The sequence below is a fragment of the Camelina sativa genome, chromosome 17 (assembly GCF_000633955.1).
Source record: "Camelina sativa cultivar DH55 chromosome 17, Cs, whole genome shotgun sequence".
Classification (NCBI taxonomy): domain Eukaryota; kingdom Viridiplantae; phylum Streptophyta; class Magnoliopsida; order Brassicales; family Brassicaceae; genus Camelina; species Camelina sativa.
Genome location: NC_025701.1, coordinates 17,264,045 through 17,276,277, shown reverse-complemented (window position 1 = coordinate 17,276,277; position 12,233 = coordinate 17,264,045). Strand labels below are relative to the sequence as shown.

General features: G+C 37.9%; 3 protein-coding genes and 1 long non-coding RNA gene across 4 annotated transcripts in view; 1 reads left to right on the top strand and 3 right to left on the bottom strand.

Moving 5' to 3' along the window:
* On the top strand, positions 1,788-4,830 carry LOC104757479. The gene is made up of 5 exons (XM_010480226.2): positions 1,788-2,904; positions 3,026-3,144; positions 3,254-3,919; positions 4,007-4,337; positions 4,428-4,830. Exons 1-5 carry the CDS (start codon positions 2,104-2,106, stop codon positions 4,740-4,742), a joined length of 2,232 nt encoding a protein of 743 aa, XP_010478528.1. The 5' UTR covers positions 1,788-2,103; the 3' UTR covers positions 4,743-4,830.
* On the bottom strand, positions 5,091-6,163 carry LOC104757478. Its single transcript, XM_010480224.1, has one exon. The coding sequence runs from the start codon at positions 6,119-6,121 to the stop codon at positions 5,207-5,209; it is 915 nt and encodes a 304-aa protein (XP_010478526.1). The 5' UTR covers positions 6,122-6,163; the 3' UTR covers positions 5,091-5,206.
* On the bottom strand, positions 9,632-10,663 carry LOC104757477. The gene is made up of 2 exons (XR_762433.2): positions 10,290-10,663; positions 9,632-10,201 (listed from the first exon to the last, which is right to left on the bottom strand). It is a non-coding gene; the product is annotated as an uncharacterized LOC104757477 (long non-coding RNA).
* Positions 11,518-12,233, bottom strand: part of LOC104757476 — a 1,374-nt gene continuing 658 nt past the window's right edge. Inside the window, exons 3-4 of the mRNA XM_010480223.1 lie at positions 11,989-12,159; positions 11,518-11,861 (exon numbers count right to left, since the gene is read on the bottom strand). Of these exons, the coding sequence (XP_010478525.1) occupies positions 11,778-11,861; positions 11,989-12,159 (255 nt within the window). The 3' untranslated portion in view covers positions 11,518-11,777. The remainder of the gene's footprint in view (positions 11,862-11,988; positions 12,160-12,233) is intronic.

Sequence of the window (12,233 nt, the reverse complement as noted above, 5' to 3'; positions counted from 1 at the left end):
CTCTGGCGGCTTCATCTCTAGAAAACGAAGGTATGTTGGGTATCTTTCTCTCCGATTCTATTTGTATGTCGTCGCCTCTCATAATTAAGTCTAACATCAAAACAGGGGCGTATAGACTTAATTAGATTCAATGTCGTCGCCTCTCATAATTACATTAAAAAAAGTACTTGGGTTGGGTGTCAATGATTTATGTGAATGTGTATGTTGTGAAGTAGCTTTTGATTTGGGAATCAAGAGGTTGCTGAGCAACCAACAGTTGATAAGGACAACTTAAAACAACAGCCCTAATTAGATATTTGGTTGCTCTTTTGATGTAAATGTCGGGTTAAAACAGTTTGGTTGCTGTCATTTGCTTTTGCTCTGGTTTGTTTCACTTCAAACTCCAAAGAATGTTGTTTTGATTTTGATGAAACTGATGAAGCAGGTAGCGAGAGTAATAGTGCAACGTTGACATTTGATGGTGTTGATAAAATGGGTGAAAGGCTTGCTAATGAGGTATTTAGCCAGCATTGTTGTTTTCACTTTGATCTGCAAAGTTTATGAAATTATATTTCTCTTTGATAAAAACTGCTGGTCTTTTATTTACTTTGTCGTCGTCCTCTACGAGAAAAGTAAGCAAGGGAGACAAGAATGTTACACACTACTAGTCTTTTATTTTCTTTGTCGTCGTCTCAACAGTGGTCATTCCGGTTATAACCAGTTTCTTCCAGGTTTGTGTCTGAAATTGCAATGTCCTTGAGATGAAGTTTGGACCTCAAAAGTAGCTTGCTTAATTGATTTTTGGTTGTGTCCCTGCAGCGGTTCCTGCTCCTGTGGTCCGAAGACCAGTTACTATTTAAACAGAGGCTTGACTCTGTTGTTTACTTGTTGTACAGCTTCTGGTCCAGTGGCTATAGTTCAGAAGGTAACTGGTTCATGTGTCTCAAAGGGAAGGACTTACTACAGATACTCAACAACTGTGATTAACAAATCTTCTAGACCTCTGAAAAGTCTCAACCTTTCGATCAAGAATCTATATGGACCAATCTGGGGGCTCTCGAGATCATGCAATTCGTTCGGTCTACCCTCTTGGATGCACTCATTGCCATCCGGGAAATCCCTAGAGTTTGTCTACATTCACTCAACATCACCGGCCAATGTGGCAGAATCAAGCTACACTTTGGCTTGACCAAACAACAACTACACTCAAAGGAATCAGTGTGTATAGGTCCAAATTTTAACCAATTAAACAAGTGTAAAACACTAATAAGGTAAAATATGCCTTGAGTAACTTTTTTGGGGTTCTCTAATAATAGGTTGATTTTGCTTAAGTTCTTTTAGGGTTGCTTTACTTAATTTATGATTATTTATATAATTAATTAATGTGAGAGTAACTATAGTGGGTTACTCCACTAATGATGGCATAAAAAAAAGTGCATGGTTCCCAGTTTCCCCACTCACCAACGGCTAAATCTCCCAACGGCTCCAATTTGACTATCGCATTTATGAGTTAGGAGCCTTTATCACCTTTAATAAACTCAATATTAGTATAGTAATCAAATGCTCCTTTTTTTTGCCATTACTAATTAAATACTTTTACCAATATAAATGACAAGTGTATAGAGAAACCTTTAAATTTATTTATATAGTCTAAATTTATACTCCAGCTTCTTTTTTTTTAGTTTCTTTCCATAACGATATTTCTCACTTTTGGCCACGGAAGCTTTATCTTTCCCTCGAGCGTACACCTCATATATTTATTCTCATATTTTTACAGACACGTTCCCAAGTTTAAGGGACAAAACAGAGCGATTTTAGGACAACACATATTTGTTTTAGAAACAAAAAAAAGGTTTTTTACTAAACAGATAAGAACAATACTATTTCATCGGTTCTGTTTCTTCTTCTTCTTCTTCTTCATTCATTCATTCATTCATCCTCGTATCTCCACCACTTCTTGTTGTTCTGTTTTCTTTAACGGAGAGAAAAATCTGTGTTTTCACTAACCCAAACCTAATTTCTCTTTCTTTATTCTTCTTCTTGTAAGAGAGAAACAGAGTTGTTCCTCTTTAACTTTCATCGATCGAATGGTAATTTGATCCTTAAGTTCGATTCTGATTAACAATGGCGTCTTCTCAGGTGGAGATACCTTCTCCGTCTCAGAGTCAGAGATTCGGGTTTATCCTCAGAGACCGTAATCAAAACGCTGGCGTTTTCCAGAAGAATCTCAAACCTTCTCCTCCGGTGAAAAACCATCACGAGCTCGAGCTCTTCAAATCTCATCATGTCTCCGACGAGAACTTGGTCGATTCTTGGATCGAGACTCACAGTAACAAGAACAATCATATTCGATTGGCGGAGAAACCAACAGAGCGTGCCCTTGAATCTCCCGTTGAACATGGCGGTGCTTCTTCTTTGGTACAGATGTGGGAGGCGAGGCTAAACCGATCCAACACCGTAAACTCACCGAGCAGTGGCCGCTGCTCGGTGAGTAGTAGTCGGAGCGATTCAGGACTTAGTAGTGTTCAAGATTCGATCGATGGAGATTCTGAAATGGCTAAAGAATCCAACGTCGCAGAGGCTACAAACCCTAAACCGACTGTGGATGTTGAATCTGAGAGCAAATGGGGACGAGTCGCTGATCTAGTTCGGAGGCTTGGCATCGAAGACAAGAAGCTAACCATCGGAGATAGTGGCGGCGACGGTGGGGTCTCAATTTTAAGAACGCCGAGGCCTTGTAGCAGTTCGTCGTCGTCTTCGTCGGAGAAAAGCAGTTTTCCGGTGGTTAGTTTCTCGCCGAGGATCCGAGGACGGCAAGCGTTTACCGATTTGCTTATGCAAATGGAACGTGATCGCCACCGTGAATTGGATTCACTTCTTGAACGCAACGCAGTTTCTAGGTTTACTCAACGTGGTCGTCTCCAGGTAAAATTATATATTTTTCATTATCTTGATAAATCACCCAATGTTTTTGTGACTCTTTCATAATCCACTCAATAATTTATTATTAATTCCGATATCGTCCTGTTATGTTTCTTGCAACCAGTCAATGTTAAAGCTAAGGAGCCTCAAACGCTGTCTTTTGATTCAAGATCGAAACCTGTCCAACGCAAAACCAACCGGACTAAACCGGATCGAATCAGGCTCTGCAGTTCTGAATTTAAGGTTTATTTCGTAACCTCTGTTCTTAATCTTTTTCCTAAAAGGTTCTTGATTTTAGTTGTCAGCATTTGCTTATTTCTGATTCTTGATTTTTGATTCTATCGCAACGCAGAGAGAAATTTCGTGCAAATGCATTGAATACCGCGGCTGCAGCAGAACAGAGGAAGGATCATCATAGATCTGATGAGATGACTAACAAAGCTGTACAAGGAACTACCGAGAACACGAGGCTGCAAAAAGGCGGTGTTACTCCAGAAGCTTTCTCCAAAGAGCGGTTGAACATCCGTGACAGCAAGATAGAGGAAGCAATGTTATGTAGTAAGGAAGGAGAAGCTGTAAATCCAACTGTTGGATTAAAAACGAATTGCCTTCAACTGCAAGAAACAAGAGAAGTAGAAGAAACTTGCAATGACGACGGCGAGGCTGAGAAGAAAGAAGAAGAGAAGACAATTCTGAGCCCCTGCATAATTGAAGAATCGTGGTTAAGACAGAATCAAAGTGAGTATTGTATCCAAGAAACTCAAACACAAGGAGTGTTACATGAGAGTGATGAGATTGATCAGTGCCTTGAGAGACACGAAACATCATCATATCTGAATGGATGGGAAGAACAAGGAGAGTATGAAGATGAGCAGTCTTATTATGGAGAAACGAACAATGATTGGCTTAGCGAAATATCTCGGCCACGAAGTTACTGGGAGGAGCTGAGGAAGTCGAGGTACCTAGAAGTAATGAACACTCGTTCTGAGAAAGAGGACATACGCAGGCTCCTTGAGCGGTAAGTAACCATCATATTCAGCAAACCTTAACTTCCTTTTACTTGTTGAACATTGACTAAGAAAATGTGTGTTTCCATATAATCCAGAGGAACGGTGACAGATTTTCTGGAGAGCGGGTTGCGAGAGAAGATAGATAATCTCATGATGTCCCGTGTGCAGTCACACTCCAACAGGCACTCTAACCAATGGGAATTCCAACAAGTAGAAGAAGAGGCAGAAGAGACAAATGAAATCGAAGAAGAAATCAAAGAAGAAGAGTCTTTAACGGAAGGAAAAGAGCAAGACGATAGAGATGACTCAAGCCAATCATCATCTTCATCACAAATCTTTGCATCATCTCCTGCAGGATCATGGAGTTCTCAAGACACTGGAGTTACTTCCACTCCTGTCTTGTCTGTTCAAAATCCTCATTCACCTGTGAGTCTTCATCAATTTCTCATTATACAATAGAAACTTGCAATCGCACTAGTGGCAAAAATCATTGAACCGCTTAAAAACGTTTTTCAGGAAATGGAGCTGATAACTGGTATGAGATCACAGATCCAACAGCTACAGCAAGAAATGTCAGTTTTACGAGATTCAGTCAAAACGTGTTTGGATGCAAACGCTAGCTTGCAACACAAGATTCAACGAGAAAACCCAATGAAACGAAAATGCTTCGTCTGCGACGATACGCAGGTTGAGGCGGTTTTGTACAAGTGCGGACATATGTGCACGTGCCTAAAATGTGCCAACGAACTACACTGGAGTGGAGGAAAATGTCCGATTTGCCGAGCTCAGATTGTGGACGTTATTCGTGTCTTCTTCGATACAAGGAACTGATTTTAAAACGCTGACTATTTCACTAATCCTATTATACTCTCTTAATATTAGGTTATGTAACCCGGTTTTATGAAACTTTTTTGATCTCCTTGAATTTTGCAACCACTCTAGTAACCTAAATACACACTAAATCGATTTTGATACTTAAAATAGCACTCAAATGACCTAAATACACACACTAAATATTGGACTTTAAAAGAGAACAAAGTTACTCTAGTAAATATTGGAGTTTTGGAAGTCAGAAACAGAGCTTTTAAATAAGCAAACACGAAAAAATGAGTTTTGAATAATTTCATTATCATCGATTTTGATTTCTCAAAGATTCAACAACCCCTCTTGCTCTCTCTCGCTCTCTCTTGATAGATATTTGGTATTTACACAGCATCCGTAGATACAATACATTCATATACACATACATATTAGAAAAAAAAACTCTCGGTGTTCTGTTTTTGTTTCCTCTCATTTCATGCGTTTTGTGCGGTCAAGAAAGTATTGAAGTCATCTCTAGCCTTACGCAAACGTGGAGTGATACAAGTTCGCGGAGAAGTAGGGCAAGAAACAGAAGCGGACGAGGACGAAGTCGAGAATCTCACACGACGTTGCGGTGAAGTCTCAGCCGATCTCCGGTGATCTCTAGTACTCCTCGTTTTCAAAACGCTTCTTAAAGCCAAAGTCTCTGTTTCTCTATCGAACAAGAAACCAGAAGTCACCGGTTCTTGCACATCTCTTCCTCTGTTTCCTCCTCGGCTGTTGCACTTCGTCATCTCCACGGGGAAATCATGAAACAACCGACCGTTATCTTGGATCAGAGCGGTCGTCGAAGCCCAAGAACCGCATTCGAATTTCTCTAACGAGGCGCGTATGGAAACAGTTGAATTCGTGAAGGAAGAAGCTCTGATCATCTTCTTCTCCATAGAATCTTGTCGTTTCGAAGAAGATCTAACGGGCTTGTGTTTACCGAATCCAGGCAGAGATAAGCAGAAGGCGTTACATTTGAAATCTTCTTCCTTGTAGAGAATCTTCTCCGAGTAATGTGTTTTCCTCATAAAAAGGAATGATTCTTGGTGGCTAAGCTTCTTCCGAGTTCTCATTGGCTCTGGGAGCATAGGAAGCGGAACTGCTGAGTCTCTAGGAGGAGGCATGGCAGGCGGCAGTACCATTCTGAAGCTGTCGTCTCTTGCTGAGGAACGGGAGAAAATAGGACTGATTGATTTCTCGTTCTCCAGAATTGCCTTCTTAATCAAGAAATTGATATTAGTGTTAGGGTAAGGGGTTGTGTTAGGGTTTTCTCCTGGAAAAACACTGAAACCTTGCCACTCACTATCACTCGAATTATGGGCTAAACCATCTTCAAACGCAAGCATTGCCGGAGGAGGCATAACTAGATTTGTGAACGGAAAAGAAGAGATTAGATTTTGAGAGATGGGTTTATAATTTTCCGGGTAAAAAATATGCGGAGGATAGAGATATAAGTAGTAGGGAATATAAAAGAAAATGGGAAGCACGTTGATCATGGCAAAAGTAGTGACTTACATGTCGGTTCTATCTTTGTCCTCAGATTTTGACATGTGGTTACTATCATACATACTCCATGTGTGTGTGTATCTATGCGAGAATATTAAAATAAGATGAGATTTTAAGGAACAAAAACAATGATTTGATTTTTTCAGTTTTAGGATGTTGGATGGAGACGTATGAAAAATGGTTTGCACGTAGTTCGTGACCTGATCGTTTTGAGTTTACTTTACCTTTGTGTGAGTGTTCCTCTGTCTCTCTCTATATGTAAGTAAGTCAACACTTCTGTGATATGTGAATATTAGTTCTACTTCCAAAACGAATCCAAGATTTACTCTTGGAAAGCCAATAACATACGAAGTAGTACAAATTAAGTCATATTTTTGCTCGTGTGAACATGGTTACCGAACTTAATTATCATTTTATCTGAAAAATCTCAAACGTACCTAATACATTTTACAAAAGGTTTATGAAAATATTAATTGAGCCTTTTTTTAATTTCCTTAAACTTGTCTATGGTTTTTTGGCCTACAAATCACGGAAACTGGATAAACCAATATGAAAATCCAATTGTGCAATGTTGACAAACGGTTCTTTGAAATGTTTCACACTAACCAAATAGACAAAACATAGACTTCTTCGCTGTAAAAATAAAGGCTGCTATATTACTATTGGTTACGCTTAGTAGATTCTTATTTTTTTTTAGACGAGACCTTCTTTGCTGGTTTCACCCTCGTGGATTCAAGATATATTATGATATCGGACGATGGCTGGTTCAACATCTTCGGAAAATAAAACACAAAGCACACATGCAAATAACCCACAAACCACAAATACCACTGTCCCACAGCCTTTTATGTATAATCAATCTTGGGACCAACCTTTTTACCTCAGCGTGATTCTCAACGCCGTTGGTGAAATGCCGGCATTTGCCATACACTACATGAAAACAGCCAGTTTTCGAGAGAATGAATCGTCAGTAATCTCTCGGAAACAGCCTTTTCCGACAAATTACCGAGGAATAAAAGTCCTCAGAAACCGCTTGTCGGAAATTAGAAATCGTCTGAAATCCGTCGGAAATTTCCAACGGATTTCCAAGGATGTACAATTTCCAATGGATTTCCAAAGACGCAAAATTACCAAGGAATTTTAGAGGGAAACATCTTTTCCGACGGAATTCCAAGAGGTAAGATTTCAGAGGAATTTCCGAGGGAAAATAATTGCGAGGATTTTCCGACGACTACAGAGTTCCCGAGAACTTTGCAAGGGAAATAAAAACAAATAAATTTATATATTTATTCGAAATTATAAATAAATTTATTTAATATAAAAATAAAAATTCTTCAATAATAAATAAAAACTAATATATCAAAAAGCTGAAAATAAATATATACATATCCTAATACAAAATATATAAACCCCAATACATAATTATCAAACTAAATAAAAATTCTCATAAAATTAAAATAGTTTAGAAAAAAAAAAATTTTTTAATCATGAGATTTTCTTGCTTCTGTTCCTCGACCGTTGCGTCTTTTTCTTTCATTATCCGGTTAAGATCTTGAACTTGTTGAACAAGTTGATTGTCCCGAGGAAAAACTGAAGAGATATTCCCATCTCGTGACACAAGATTTCCTAAACCGGGTCTCTGACCTTTGATTAAAGGAATTTCCTAAGTTAGAAGAATAAAAAATAATTAATGATTAGAAATAAATAAAAAGACAAAACAATATATTTAAACATACCTAGAGTATATCAAATCTCTAATTCAATAACAAATCCAATCTACTTAAAATAAATTAATTCTAAAATAAATACTTTCTAAAATTATTTACACAAATAAATGGTTTCTAAAATTACAATCTAAACATATATCAAATCCCTAATTCAATAACAAATCCAATCTACTTAAAATAAATTAATTCTAAAATAGATTCTTTCTAAAATTATTTAGACAAAGAAATGCTTTTTAAAATTACAGTCTAAATCTATATCAAATCCCTAATTCAATAACAAATCCAACCTACTTGAAATAAATATATTCAAAAACCTAATTCTAACAAACAAAACCAAAAATCACAAATCAAACTTACATGTTTGAAGATGGTGACCGGCGGTGGGAAGGAGCTGACCGGCGGAGGGAAGCGGAGCGGACTGGGGGAAGGGAAACGGAGCTGACCGGCGGAAGAAAGCAGATCTGACCGGCGGAGGGAAGAGATGACCGGCGGAGGGAAGAGATGACCAGGGGAGGGAAGAGATGGCCGGCGGCGTTGGGAGCAGGGGAGGGAAGGAAAGACCGGCGGAGCAGGGGAGGAAAGAGATTGTCCTTCGATTTCAGCAGTTTTGCGACGCTATGTTAGTTTCCTTGGTTATCCGTCTATAATACCGAGACTGATGTTTTTTATATATATATGATATGTATTTGTATTATATATTACATATATTTATATTATAATCACAACGGATATAATGGCAAAGTTCTCACTAATCTGTCAGATAGCTCTTAGAAAAAACCAACAGTCTTGGTCCCTCAGAATGCGTCGGAAATGTTGAAAATTTTCCGAGAATATTCTGACGACCTGGTTTTCATCGGAAATTACCAAGCAATTACAGACGGATTAACATATTTCCGAGGATTTTATGAGAGACTTTTTTTCCTCAGAATTTTCTCGGAAACATGTCGGAAATCTCTCGCAAATCTGTCAGAAATTTCTTACGGATTTTTTCTGTCAGAAAATTCGTCTGAAATCGACGTGTTTTCTTGTAGTGATAGTATTATTCGGTCCGTGACCGTGAAAGGCTCATTATGACAAAAGCTTGGAATTATATAACATTTTACCAAAAATAATCATTTAGAAATGGAAAAACAATAAAAGAACAACTATAGAACAATAGAAATATAAATTAACAAGCTTATGTTAGACACTTAGGTATGACGGATTCATAGAAACCTTAGCCTCTCTCTTTCTATGTTTCTTTAAAAAAAGAAAAACTGCATGACTTTCGTCATAGCTTATGTAACACTTTATCAATAAATTAATGGGATAATTGACTAAAACAAAAGAAATATAAATTTAAAAGCTTATTTACAGTCTTAGGTATGACCGGTTCATCATATACACCACCACAAGCGTATGGGCCGAAACAAAAAATTCGGCATGATATCCATTGTGCGTGTCATTAATGGCTTTTATGCAGCAAACTCTAGTCCAAGAAAAGACTGGACAAAGAAAAACACATATAATAAAACAAGGACAGAACAACTGACCACCTACCACACAACTGGCGAGTATGAGAGAGGACATGAATCAACGTTCCAATTTTAATTGAGCCCCATAGTCCTTTAATTTTAACATTCCAATTTATCCTTCGTATTAATAACATGCATGGTATTATTATTATCGATATCGTACGTTTTACTTTACGTGGATTACTTTTCTTCCGAGTACAAAACTTTTAAATTATGCCATAACAAGAAACATCATGATAAAGTTTATCTATAGTAACAACAAACATTAACTAGAAATAAGATGAGCACACAAATACTCAAGATTCGACATTGAGGCTTAAACGATTTTTGATAAAATAAGATTTGATGAACTGCAGCGATATCCGTTGTTGGGAAAGCCAGCGGCGGGAGAAAAAGAAAAGTTGTGCGTGGACGATATGTTACAGAGATACTACGGCGAGCTTGGGCGTTGGCAGATGATGTGTTGACGTCTCTAGCATGGGGACTAGAAGCTTTTAACTCAATGGTAATGATATATGCCGACCAAGAACCGAAGTGGAAGTGTGTTGGATAGGATTGTTCAGTTGGATCTTGGTTTTGTGATATGGATCCCGGTTCATGGTAATGGAAAAATGCCGAAAGCATCTCCACATTGGTGAAGTGGGGGCAGGTTGATTTGCGGTGAGAAGTATAAATTCGGTCTCGTTGAAGCCCTCTTCTTGACATTTACACTAGTTCAAATTAGAGTCCAAGAAAATAGAGCTGACAAAAGAAATATAAAATACAAGATTCATAAGACTAACCGATCATGGCGAAGACAAGGGCTTAAAAAGAGGGTAGATATTTTGGTATCATGTTCATGACCATAAATCCGGATTTATATCACAAAGCGAGGATCCAACCGAGCAACTCGGTCCAAAACACTTCAAATTGGGTTCTTGGTCCGCTTATATCATTACCATCGAGTGAAGGCTTCTAGTCCTCACGCTAAAGACGTCAACACGAGCCGCTTCATCCGCCAACGCCCGAACTCGCCGAAGCATCTCTGCATCGTGTCGTCCACGCACAACCGCTCTTGTTCTTCAGCCGCTGACTTTCCCGGCAGTGGTGGCCGAATATCACTGCCGTTCGTCAGTATCTTATATATTTCAATTCTTATATATTTTATGAGGTTTCTTTCTTCTATACTATATATAAAGCGAGAAGGGATGCGTTGCAACTTGCACATTAAATTATTAGGTGTAGTAGATGTAGTAGGTACACTGGCCACTCTAAAGTCTCGCTTAGCTAAAATAGCTTCATGTGCATGAGTGATCATTTTCATTTGCTTTTGTGGACCATAAAATGGCACAGAAGATCGAATAAATTCCACGAAAATTTGCATATCCTAACTATATGATGGCAAATAGCTTCACGTGAACCAACTTTTTCTCTCTTTAATTTTTCGTGTGGCTATAAGAGACATGGAAGAATAAATTCCATGATAAGTTATCATTGATAACACATGAGAGGAGGATCCGATCAGTCGATCACATTGATGGTAAATCTAGACACAAACAGTTTTATTCTAATAACAAACAAAATTATATACATTTGTTCCTCTTCCACAGATTAATACATCAAATACTTACCATCATATAAGCCTACATCTAATCATATAATAAAATCAGTGGAATTAGTGTTGCATGGTCTAAAGAAATGAAAATAGTAAAGTACATTTCTAGAATTCGATATTTACAATCACATAATTTTAGTTCAAGTATGTCGTCTTTTTGAGGTCCCGGCTAGCTCTTTCCCTGGCCTCAAGCTCGACCTTAACTCTATATGTTTTATAGGCTTTGGCTTAGGTAAATATTTGCGATCTTACCATAAGAACCGCCTCTGTTTTTCAAGTTTTCATTGGTGCGTTGGCTCTGATGTTGGCCCCTTACTGGTTTAGCTAGTAGTACTATGATTCCTTAGCTTTGGTTTTATTTTCTCTCGATTTACTAAGTGATAACTCCCGTTCATCTATGTTTCCTTTTGATGATCTATTGGAAACAGTTCTTCTATTAACATACACACTCCACTTAATTGGTTCATTTATACACACTACTAAAACGTTCCTTAGTTTGTCAAACTGAAATGTAAAGGTAATTAGAGACTCTAGCTGCAAAATTATTGATACAAATTGGCATATTGACTATGTTTCCTTTAATCAAAACTCAAAACTCAGAACAACTTAACATCTCTAACTGCTTGCAACCAAAAGCAGCACTTTCCAAAAGAAAAGCTATCGTATCGATTGTTGACTAATCGGAGCTAACCTTCTTATCGACACTCGACTTACTGAGGATCAGAACTCCAATGGTAATCGATAAAGCTCCTGCAAACCACTGCCAATAAATTGGAACATATTAATTAGCCCATTATTAACCAAAAAACATCACTTCATCCTTAACAATAATCAAATGTCTATAACCAAACAAAACACACACATTTTTCCAAGATCAAAATACTTACGCGGAAGGATAAAGATTCTTGAAAAAGAAAGAGACCAGCTAAACCGGAAGATAAGAAATTAGCAGCAAAGTTTGTGACAGTAGCTTGTAGAGACGAGAGAGCTCTTAAACTGTTTACATAACATGCCCACATAACCACATTGCACATTACAACTAACCCATACTTGATCACCTGTCAAAGATCAAAACTTTTTTCCTATAAGTAATTTGATCAAAACTCAACCACCACCAAAAAAAAAAAAAAAA